Consider the following 12,640-nt stretch of genomic DNA (forward strand, 5'->3'; position numbering starts at 1 on the left):
TATTTATTTCATATTCTGGATTATAATTCAATACTATTTTATTTATTTTGCTACTCAAATTGTTCCATCTTTGGCCATTGGGAATTCCTTCCATTGGCTCTTGTCTCCCTTGATATGCCCTATTACTATGGGTATTTTTTTTTAGCACATCTACACTTTCTCACAGTATAAGATGCTCCCGGCTCATCTTGTCTGTTTCCTTATAATCAGCCATTTCTCCAAGGATTCCTGGTTCCTTTTACTGGAGAATAGTATTAGAATCAAATACACAGGTGATAAATGTGACCTGACTTCTAGGCCCTTTCAGCTGACAGAACAAAAAAATAAAATATATGTGCATATAGCTAATCTATATATATATATATATATATAATCCCCATATGTATATGTAAACATCTGTATCTGTGGTAAGGTAAGCATGAGTTCATACTTGTGTCTCCAAATCTAATCCATATCCTCAGGGATCATTCCTTCCTTCTCCCCTTCCTTGCCTATCAACTCCCACTCTAACAGTAAGAAACCTGGCTCCTACTATCTGACATCCATTTACTTAATTTTTTGATTCCAGTATACAACTAGTTTCAGAATTGTCAACCCATTCCCCCAGGGAAGACTTTATCAACTGGAGTACAGTGCTTGTGCACAATTGCTTTTTTCACTCCACTCTTTTCCAAAGTTATTTAGGTCAGCCAACTTTTCCCCTAACCCCCTTACACTGAGGTTTTATTCATATATTTATAACATAGATTATTTTGTCATGGTCTGTATTCCACCCTGAAATCCCTTGACTCCTAAATATTTTTTAAATTTGCGTACATTAAGGCTGCCTCTCTGTACTATAGAGTTCTGTGGGTTTTGACAAATGCATAGTGTCAAGTACCACAATTACATTGTCATAAAGAATGATTTCACCACCATTATTCTCTGTACTTCACCTATTCAACCTTCCCTCCTCCTAAAACTCCAGTAATGACTGGTCTATTTATTGTCTATATAGTGTTGCCTTTGCAGAATGTAGATAAAGTCATGGAGTGTGTAGCCTTTTCAGACTGGCTTCTTTCACCTAGAAATATGCAGCTGCGATTCATCCACATCTTGTGTGATTTAATAGCTTATTCTTCTTTATGCCAAATGGTACTTCATTGTATGTACGTACTACAGTTTGTTTATCATTTACCTATTGGAGGACATCTTGGTTATTTCCAGGTGTTGTTGATGACGAGTAGAACTGCTATAAACTTTCACATACAGGTTTTTGTGTGCACATAAATTTTCAAATTAACTGGGTAAATCCCTGGGAATTGATTTCTGGATCATATGGTAAGACTATATTTAGCTGTGTAGGAAACTTACCCCCAATGCATCCTATAGCTCATGTTGCAAATTTTGGGATTATTCAGAAAACTTATTACAGTTTTCAATTTTGCACAGCCCCTTCTAGAAAGGGAAGAATATTGTGAAAACACAGCAATTCTCTTTGGGAAATGTGCTGTGTTCTTGGATTGCAATTGGTTTGCCATCTATTCCCCACCCCCTTCCACTTATCCTATCTCCTAAAATACAATGTTTCACTATCATAAACATTTAATAGCTTTCCATTTCCCACTGGTACCAAAGGGCATCAGGTGCATATTGACATAGCAAAGGAAAGTACCTTTTTGAACTATCAAGGGCAGCTAGTCAATGCACATTGGTTTTTCCTTTTAAAATAGAATCACTTAGTGTTTCTCTGTCACACACTCACTGATGATCTTTCAACCTTGAGGCATACATGAATGAATCCAAAATTTTCTAACAATGTTGAATTGGAAAGAAAATGGTACCTTGATTTCTGCTTGTAAGTTTACTGTATCAAAGTTAAGATACAAACTTTTAAAGAGGGCACTCTTCCAAGCTTGAGAACATAGGACACAAGCTATTCTTTGATGAGCTCTTAAAGAAATCCTTGATTTATTTATTTTTCATAGTAAAATATTAAAGTCAAGTGTATACCTGCACATCTTGGACATTTAAGGAAATGGTCAATGTCATTGCAAGGTAACTGACTACCATCTGTTGAGAATAAACCAAAAACTAGAGAATCACAGGGTTAGGAAAGAAAAGCACAGGGACCAAATAATTGCCTTTCCTCCCTCTGTTTATATAATAAACGCGCTTATTGTTGCCATGGCAAAAAAGCCAGTCTGTTTCCCATTCCTCTGTTTCTACCTTTTATTATATCCAGCGCCAGAAACTGTCATATTTCGCCATCATCTTTCTTGGATCATCATGTTTACCCATCTGTTCTGCACTTACCACTCTCCCCACATTTTTTTTTCATAGTTAGTACTCAGTGAAGAAGTGACTTCAGGTGAAGGAAGTAGTTTCAGATAGAGGAATCAGGAAGCAAAGCATGACGGAGAGGAGGTAAGGGGATCTAGCTCAGCAGTTTATTTAGCTAGGAGAGAATGTCTAATCTTGGAAAGCCCCTCAGATCCAAAAGGAAAAAAAAACTCTAAAAATGCCCTTTAAAGCAGATTCCACCTTGTTGATAAGCTAAATCAACTTCACAGAGGTCTACTACGGCTTTCTAAATACAGCTATTCTCTTTTGTCATTATTAGGCTGAGCTCATCAAAGCATAAAGTCTAAATTAGGAGAAATAATAATACCACTACTTTAAGATAATCATACAACACATGGAATACCCTGCCCAATTTATGATGCCACATTTTGTCACAACAGTAACACACTAATGTGTTTTCAAAAGATGGCAACGAAGGCCTACAACCACATTTATTCCCCTATTCATTAATTCATTTGTGTATTCAAAAAATATTTATTAATAGCATATTATGTGCTAAGCACTGATCTAACTTGAAATTTAAAATATATACGTGAGTAAGACATTATTGCTTCTCTCAAAAAGTTTCCATTCCAATCCTGCCATACAAGAGGTAGTTAAATAAACAGGGTGTTTTTTGTTTAGAAAAAAGAAGACTGAGCTTGAAGAACAGTGCCTGAAAAGAGAGAAAATTTAGGAAAATGCCACAATCTGTAGAAAACAATCAGTTAGGGTGAGATAAGTGGTTTCATCCTGTTTATATGCCCTGAAGCTTGAGTGTATAAATAATCAGCTCAGATGTTCTTTCTTGTTCTTCGCATTCTGCCAATCTTAAGGGCAAAGGGATGAGGTAGCCTGCCTTTCCTTTCATAAATGCTTCAGTTATGGACTCATATTCTTGTTAAAACAGTCGTGCAGGATAAAGGTACTATGGGAAAGCTCAGGACAGGAAGGGTTCCGGGCTTCACAATCTGAGAAGGGTCCAGCAAAAGAACAATTTCGATTCTGCCTTCAAATATTTGAACAGCTGTCATGTGGAATAAGGAACAGTCTGAATTTATATAAAGTTACAAGAAACTAAATTGAGACTAATGAGCGGGTACTATAAAGAATAAACTTCCAGATCAATATTGTAAACCAAAACTCTAGGGCAATACTTTTCAAATTTTAATGTGCAGGTGAATCACCAGGCATCCTGTTAAATGTAGATTCTGACTCAGGCATGGTGTGGGGCCCAAGATTCTTCATTTCTAACAAGATCCCAGGTTGCGCTGGTGCTGCTGGTCCTAGGACCACATCTTTTGTATCACTACTCGAGAGTTCTCTGACAGTGGAATTCATTAGGATGGACTGGGTTGCCAGTCAGTGGAACTATTTAAGTAAAAGCTGAATAACTATTTGTCAGGAATACAACAGAAAAGATTTTTGTGCCACGTGTGAGAGTGGGCTAAATGTTCTCTTTCAATCTAAATGGTTTGATTGAGGGCTTTTTATAAAAGAATTAATTTTACATGTGGTTGTTTCTTTTAAATATTAAAATACTGCACATATATAATGAAGAAAGTAAATGTGTCTTTTCTTCCCACTTCAATAGATGTGGAAACAGACGCTCTTAGACATTAAATGACTTGCCCAAAATTCACTCTGTCATACAACTAATTTATTGAGCACTTACTCATAGCCAAGGTCTGGCATAGGGCTGGACAACCAGCAGCTAGCAAAACAGACATGATTCCTGCCTTCCAAAGGTTACAGTCAAGCTGCATAGCATGAAACACACCCATGTGATAAATCTCATTGAGTTGTCAGACAAAGACTCTAGGATCAGGAAAAACTGATTACAGCAACAGAGAGATTGAAAAGGTAAGGAAAACAATCCAACATTTGAAGTGTCAAGTGCCAGAGAAGAGCACTGTTGATTTTTCCAAGCAATTTTGGCTCTTTTGGGATGGACAGCATGACCTTGACACTTTGACAGGCCACCTTTTCACCCCATTCTAAGAAAGTTTTATATTAGCAAGGTTAAATCACCCCAATGTCTAAAAACAAAACAGAAACTCTTAAAACCCCACCTACTCACTTTCCCTATCAGCTGACCTACCCTTTTCACCCCTACTTTGTAGGATGGGGCAGAGACTTTCCATGAGACCCTCTAGAATCCTTTATACAGCAAAAATAGGCAGACTGAGACCTCAGGGGACATAAACCCCCACCAAGACATTGCAGGCTGATATCACTTGTGTGCTCAGTTTTGGAGCACACTTAACACAGAAATTTCTTTCTTCAACAATCTTCACTATGACTCTCTTTCAATCCCTTCAGTAATTCCCTAGATGATCTCCATCATACTTTGTGTTTCTAGACTCAGTACTGCCAGGCCTATTTTGGATTGATGTCTTCTTACTTTTGTCTCATTCTTACCACAGATGCCAGTACTTTGATCATTTACCTATATCATCTTTATTTTCTATCCTTCAACCCACCATTCCTCCCATTTAAGATTTAAGCTCACCCATTAAAGAAAAGATTGAGATAAGCTGCAATATCTTTATACATTCTCAGGTCCCCTCATTGCATGTCAAAGATTGGGTTTCCTAGGAAACAGACCCAGAGATGGAGACTTGTATGCAGGTGGTTTACTGGGGAGTGATCCACAGAACACTGCCTGCAAAGGAATGAGGGAAACAGGATTAGACATCTGGGAAAGAAGAAAGGCCATAGATGCCCAAGACAGTCTCACAAGGAACTCTGAAACTGGGTTGATCCTTGTGAGATGTTCCTAACAGAGGCAAGGAGAAAGGGCTTTATACTGCCTGCACTGATCAGTCATTGCTCCTGAGGTGGAGGCATAATCATGGCTGAGTTGGCTTTCTTTCTCCAATGGCTAGTCTTAGGTTGGGCTCAGCTGTGTGATGTCAGCACTTCTAGCAGATGGAGAGATGAGAGTCTTGCTTCCCAAGGCATAATCTGAGCAACATACCACAGCATCTACTACAATCCACATCTAGCGCTGCTTGAATCTGTTTGCTTCCCATAATAAGTTTACCTTAGCTGGGAAGAGCTCTCTAAGAGATTTCTGTTAGTCTTTCCTCTTGGAAAAACTTTCAAGATGAAGGGTTGTGGGACAGACTATAGCTTCCATTACTGCAGCTGGTCTCTGGACCATAGTTGATTCTTGTCATTACCCTCCTCTACTTCTTATTCCAAATTCCCTTTGCTCAGCTAGCATCTCTGCTAGCCTAGGTAGCTTAACTTGTGAGTGACCCAGCCTTGTAATCTTGATATGTGTGAGCCACTGATTACCATGCCCTCCTTCTCAGGCCATGCCTACTTCACTTGTACATGTAGTATCAACTTAGGCAGGGGAGTATCAAGAGACAATTGAGTGGATTATCTGGATGCTAAATGTATTTTTCCCTAATGTCACCATCAACAGTCCTACCACTTCCAGGAGTTAATCATCTCTGCCAGGACGGTGTCTATTTTTTGCTGCTTGTCTCCTTGTTTGAGGAGTCTAAAGTGGCCAGAGTTAACTGAAGCATAACATTTAATGGAACTTTCTGAGAAACTGTTCCCTGCTTGACATCCAGGAACTCTAGCCCTGTAAAAGCATACATTTACCAAATGGATTACTGGGAGTGATGGTAAACAAGGACATCCCTACATCTATCCCTTACTTCTCATGTATTCTAGTGATTGGGGACACAGCACTATATAATAATCATTAGCGCAGGGTGTATATCAATTTTCATTGGAGGATATCCAGGATATATCCTGAAGGATAGCACTCCATCCTTACAAAGCATCATTTCTAAGCTGTCACCACAGCTGCCCCTTCAAAGGCCATTGCATCACTCCATCAGACCAGCAGCTTCTGAATGGTACAGAATAGGAAAGAGACAATGGCTTCATGGTCATGTGCCCACTGCCACATCCTCTTTGCTGGAAAGTGCATTCGTTAATCCAATGCAGTGTTTTACTAGCTGCTGTGTCAGTGTATCAAACACTCTCTAAGCCCCCATGGAGTGTTGCTGGCTGACATACTACAGGCAGGAAAGACAAACAAATACCAGGACTATGTGTCAGTTACAGTAAGTGTGTAATTTCTCTCCTTCCAGGATGAAAAAAGTACAGTATAGTCAACTTGCCTTCAAGTCTCTGGTTGGTCTCCCAGAGGCATGAAGAAGCACTAGTTAAGGAAGCCCTAAATCAAGTGTGGAGACAAAAATGAGGATACTAGAGGAATTTGAAGTTTCTGGTACATGTTGCTCTTACAAATATTAAAAACAGCCCAAATCTTAGCCAGATTAATATAAATTCTCACACTGAAGGCCTATGTATTTCAGTTCCTATTCCCCGATATAATATGTCCAGCTTTCAACAAAAAATTACAAGATATGACAAGTAGCAAGAAAAACACAGTCTAAAGAGAGAAAACAATGATCGGAACCAAACTTAAATATGACACAAGTGTTAAAATTACCAGACCAGGAATTGAAAACAACTATGAGTAATATGCTAAGGGCTATAATGGGGAAAAGAAAAGCAGACAACATGCAAGAGTCAGTAATATAAACAGGGAGGTGGAAACTCTAAGAAGAATTTTTTTAAAGGCTAGAAATCAAAAACACTGTAATAGAAATGAAGAATGCCTTCAAAGGGCATATCAACAGATTTAACACAGACAGGAAAAGAATGAGCTTGAAGACAAGTCAATAGAAACTCCCTAAACTTAAATTCAAAAAAGTAAAATAATGAAAAACCAGAACAGAACATTTGAGATGTGTGGGATGATTTCAAAAGGGTAATATTTGTGAAATTGTAATGGCAGAGAGAAAAGAAAGAGATAATGGAACAGAAGAAATGACTAAAGGATAACAATTTTCCAAAAGTAATGAAAGTCATCAGACCAAAACACAGGAAGCTCAGAGAACATCAAGCAGAATATATTGTTTCTAAAAATAGACATATCATATTCAAACTACAGACAAGCAAAGAGAAAGACAAAATCTTTTAAAAAGGCCAAAAGAGAAAAATCAATGTACCTATATAGAGAAACAAGGTTAAGAATGACAAAGGACTTCTCATCAGAAACCATGCAACCAAGAAAAGAGTGGAATGAAAGATTTCATTGTTGAAAGAAAAAAACCAAAAACCTAAAGTTCTATATCCAGTGGAATTATACTTCAAAAGTGAAGGAGAAATAAAGATTTCAAGTGAAAAAAACTGAATGAATACATCTCCAGCAGAACTGGAGATGCAAGAAATGTTGTAACAAGATCTTCAGGAGAAAAGGAAAATGATATAGGTACACCCATTCAATGGAATACAGTAAAAAGAAATGAGGTATCAAGTCATGAAAAAACATAGATTAATGTTAAATGTATATTGCTCAGTAAGTCAGTCTTAAAAATTTATATCCTATACTCCAATTATATGACATCTGGAAAAGGCAATAGTATAAAATGGTAAAAAATTAGTGGTTCCTAGGGTTCAGAGGAAGGAGGCAAGAAATAAATAGGTGAAGCACAAGGAGCTTTTTAGGACATTAAATTATCCTTTATGATACTATAGTCATGGATATCATTTGGATTATGCATTTGTCAAAATCCATAGAACTTTAAGCATGATGTATGAACCTTTATGTGTGCAAATTTTAGAAAATCATTTAGGGAATCTTAGAAAGGAATTCAGAATGTGAAAAAATAATCTAACTATATTACAAATATATGAAAAAACTTCGCTGAAGGGAGTTAGGGAGGAAGGTGCAGCCTTAAGTATCTTTGGAAATGAGTGGAGGCTTAATACGAAAGGCAAAAGAAATTGAACACAAACATTGCACTCTAGCTGATAAAGTTGTATTCCATGGGGGAACAGGTTAATAATTCTGAGACTACTATACTTGTATACTGGAACTGAACAATTAAGTAAACGTACAGCTGATGGAGAGAGTCAGGATTCTCACTGTCTGAGTGGGAAGTGACAGACAACAAAGTGAGGGAAGACTAGAACAATCCATGTGGTAATGGATTAGAGTTAGAGACATCAATATGAACTCATATTTAGCTTAATACAGACATAGGTGGATACAAACAGAAACATTTTATAGATATAAGTATACACAAGTATTAGTACACACACATATATCTCCTTGCTCTGTCAGCTGAAAGGTCCTAGAAGCCATGACAACCCAATAGTAATGAACACACCTAACACCTAGATCTTGGTTTCTAATGCCATTATCCAATAAGAGGAACCAAGAATCCTTGGAGAAGTGAATGATTCTGGAGCTGGAGCAGAAAATGTACAAGATGTACCAGAACATCTTATAGTACCAGAAAATAAGGAAGTCCTAAAGCAAATAAAAAAACAAAAATCCCTCAATGATAGGAGCATGTCAAAGAGAAGCAGGGGCCCAGGAGTCAACAGAAAAATCTCCCAATGGTCAAAAATGGAACAATTTAAGCAACAAAAGAAGTAAAGTAGTATTGGATTATAACCCAGAACATAAAATAAATATTCATGAGTCCAACTGATATAAATAAATGATTGAATAAATAAATTAAGTATGGAGATGAGACAAATCTACCATACAGAAAGACTCTAAATAATTTATGGGGGGGGGGCATAATTCCCCACTTCTTAAGTGTAGGCTACACAGAGTGACTTCCTTCCAAAGAGTACAATATGGAAAGAGGGGGGAAAGAGTAACTTTACTGTGGAGAAACCTGATAAATACATCCTCAGCCAAATGATCAAGGTCAACATCCACACTGATAGATCATGTTGATGAAAATCACACTTTACCTTCGTGGTCTTCCCCAAAAAACACTTTACTCTGCTGTAATCATGATAAAAACATCACACAATCTCAACTGAGGGACTATTTGACTAGTACTTCTCAAAATCAGCAAGGTCATCAAAAATAAGGTCTTAGAAACTATCACAGCTATGGAGAGCCGAAGGACATGTGAAAACTAAATGTAACATGGTATCCTGTATGGCACACTGGAACAGAAAGGGGACATTAAGGAACTATTAAGGACATCTGAATAAAGTGTGGACTTAAGCTATAATCGTGTATCAATAACAGCACATTGATTGTGACAAAGGAACCATACTAATGTAAGATCTTGGTAATAAGGGAAACTGGGTGCAAGGTACAGAAAAACTCTCTGTACTATCTATGTAATTTTCCTTTAGATTTAAAACTGTTCTAAAACTAAATTTATTTCAGGAAGATAATTATCTTTTTAGTAAAAACAAATCAAAAATATTTGCCATTATAATTATGTAATGATAGTCCCAGGGCATGATAGATAGAAATTGGGGCAAGATAAACAAAAGACAACATTTGGAGGGATTGTGATATTCCAAGAACCAACTTGCAGAAAGAGAATAGAGGCTCAGATATGAGCAATAAAGAAAGTGGAAAGGAATCAGTGATGTTGCAGGAGACCCTGGAAACTGAAGAGTGAAGTCAGTCCCCAAAATATTTCCAGTAATAAAAATGGCTAAGAAAGTTTAAGAACAGTGTGCCTAAAATCTGATTTAAAAAATTTTTGCACCATTATTATGTAAGGTAAACTCTATCTCTGTGCTACCTCTTTCTCCATTTAAATCATTTAAATACCTCTTCTAGACAGCTGCCTTAAATAAGTGATATATCTGAGAAACCAAGGAAAATGGGATGCTTTGGGGCACATGTTGTGTAGAGGATAGAGAACAGCCACAACAGACAAAATGCAGACAAGAGAAAGAATTCCAGAAGTAGGAAATCAGAACTAGAGGTGACTATAAGAGATGTAAGCCTTCTGAATATCTTCAGAAATATGGATGGGGAGCAGGGAGATAGGTTTCCCCTAAGTATGGAGAACACGAGTGGTGTGTACAGTATAGTTTTGTGAGGCTATTATGTAAAGGCGCACATTACTAGTAGAGTGTAAATTTAGAGGCTTTTTTAAAAAACAGGAATCATGAAAGTATTTGTCACTTGGCAATTTCACAAGTGTAAAATATTAAACTCCAGGTCATATCAACCACTTCAAACGAAAGGAAGTTGCAATTTATTAGTTACCATCTTAGTTACAATAATAATATGCCAGCACAGAAACTTCCTTTCAATTATGTGTTCCTGGCTTTCTGCCTTCTTAAAATAAATAAAACAGCTTTCCCACCTCCCAGAACAAAAACAACAGCGCCATGTAACAGTTAAGCCAAAAAGCAAAACGTCCTAAGCAGATGTAATGCCGCTTAGGCCAACTTCTAACTCTGTTGACGTTCTTCTTGCTGGCTTACATAAGTGGAAATGTTTTCAAGATGCACTCTCTCATTGATCGCAGAATCCAGGTTTGCTAGCAGGGTAGGGTTCCTGTGCACATTAGATGAGAACATAGGGGAAACTTGGGTCAATTCAACTTCATGGAGCAATTATTCATTGACTATAACAGGGAGTTTGATAAACAATACAAAAGTCAATAATATAGCTTTGTTCTCAAGAAATGTTCAGTCTAACAGGCAAGGGTAAAGCAAGCAAATAAATAGCTGTTTAAAAATACAAAGAAAGTTTGCAAGATGAAAAGAGTCCTAGAGACTGGTTGCACAATAATATGATAAAGATGGTAAATTTTATGTTACATGAATTTTTCCACAATTTTCTTTAAAGGAGAAGAGTGTGAGAAAAAGAAAATTGATGGACCACTTCCCCACCTTGGGGGAATAGAGAGGGGAGGATTAGTATTGGTTTGGCTCCAGACAGGATTGGATTTTGAAGATTTTGGAGTAAAAGCAGGATCTTACCCAAGAATATCCACTTTAAGAAAAAAACGGCACACAAACTAGTTAAAATGCACTATGAGGAATGAATTATCAAATGCCAAGAGAACAAGTAGAAATACCTAAAACCCAGAATTGGTGGAGGTGCAGAGAAAAGAGGACAGAGATGGACAAAGAACTGGCAGAGTCTGAGGAGAACTGGCAGAGAACAAGAGTGTACCAGAAATAAGAGAAAATATGCTGGGGCAGTTGCTGACAACTGCTTAGGGCACGTCTAAGTCTCTTTTTATGTTGTTAGGTAAGCAATCTGGAAAGTGTCAGGACAGAGTCTGGGTAGCTAGATAATAAAAACCAATGCTGGAGGACAAATCCCAAGGATCCGCCAAAGAGGAAGGAGTAGGGAGATCAGGAAAATCTTGAAGAAAGTGATCATTAAAGTGACCTTTAAAAGTGGATGGATTTTGTCATATGGGATTGGGGTGGGGGAAGGAGGAGTCAGAATCTATGAAAAGAACAACATAACTGCTGAAACTAGGAAAGGCCAGGGATCATGGTAGCATACCGAGCAGATAAATGTATCCAAAATGTAGGAAAATTAAGAGCATAATGTGAGATAACCCTGGAAAGAAGACTAGGGCCACACACTCTTGGTCTTGCAAGCCAGAATGAAGCATTAAAATTAAAATGGCAGTAGTGTTTTTAATGTAATGTAGGGAGAGAGACTACATAAAAGACCTATCTGAAGGCTTTTGCAATGACTCAGGTAAGAAGATTGTACCTAACATGAGGTTTCATCTTGATTATTTCTGGTATTTCCAGCTGCTAATCCCTAGTACATAGTATGTAAATAATAAATACTTGTTGAATAGATAAATTAATGCAGAGTAAACATTTAATGAATGGCGTAAGAGAACTTGGGCTAATATAATAACAATGGTAATGGAAAGTGGAGAATGAATAGAAAAACTATTGACAAAATCAATATGATTTAACATTAGATTAGAAGTGGAGAAAGAATATATGATTTTGAAATTAGAATCCTGGATGCTTTGAGAGGGAAGGAAGAAGGACTGTCTTCCACCCCCACCTGTGGGTAGAAAAAATTTTTTACCACCAATCTTTTCTTATTAGAGGTAGAAACTATGATTGAGTTTGGTAAATACACACAGCACAGAAAGAAGCATAAAAGTAGATTATAATTGACATGAAATTGAATTTACAAATTGTCTATCTATCCTTTTTAGAGTGGCCATCAATAGTGTTCTTAGCTAACCTAAGAAACTAACCTTTTAACCTAAAAGGATTCTAAGCAGCCTGAATGCTTCAATGAATAGATAGCTTAGGTCCAACTCCATTTTTCTCAGCAGAAAATACAAAGAGAAAAAAAAGCTAATTAAATAGAAATGCTGCCCTATAGCCCATCTTACAATTTTAGAAGCAATCCATTTTACTTTACTCCTAACAGATACCTTCTAAAAGGCAAGAATACAAAACTCAACGTTCCCAGCTCACAATGTTTCCATCTCTGCCCTGATGGATGATA

The 12,640-nt window shown here is 37.2% G+C and overlaps 2 protein-coding genes across 3 annotated transcripts in view; both read right to left on the reverse strand.

Annotated features, from left to right (window-relative positions):
- Window positions 1–12,640, reverse strand: part of LEPR (leptin receptor) — a 133,744-nt gene that overhangs the window by 102,888 nt on the left and 18,216 nt on the right. The window lies entirely within an intron of this gene.
- Window positions 10,408–12,640, reverse strand: part of LEPROT (leptin receptor overlapping transcript) — a 58,684-nt gene continuing 56,451 nt past the window's right edge. Inside the window, exon 4 of one of the 2 annotated variants that reach the window (XM_057717291.1) lies at window positions 10,408–10,693. In XM_057717291.1, the coding sequence (XP_057573274.1) occupies window positions 10,652–10,693 (42 nt within the window). In that variant the 3' untranslated portion in view covers window positions 10,408–10,651. The remainder of the gene's footprint in view (window positions 10,694–12,640) is intronic. The other variant, XM_057717289.1, reaches the window with a different exon arrangement.

This window comes from Hippopotamus amphibius, chromosome 1 (genome assembly GCF_030028045.1).
Source record: "Hippopotamus amphibius kiboko isolate mHipAmp2 chromosome 1, mHipAmp2.hap2, whole genome shotgun sequence".
NCBI classification, from domain to species: Eukaryota; Metazoa; Chordata; class Mammalia; order Artiodactyla; family Hippopotamidae; genus Hippopotamus; species Hippopotamus amphibius.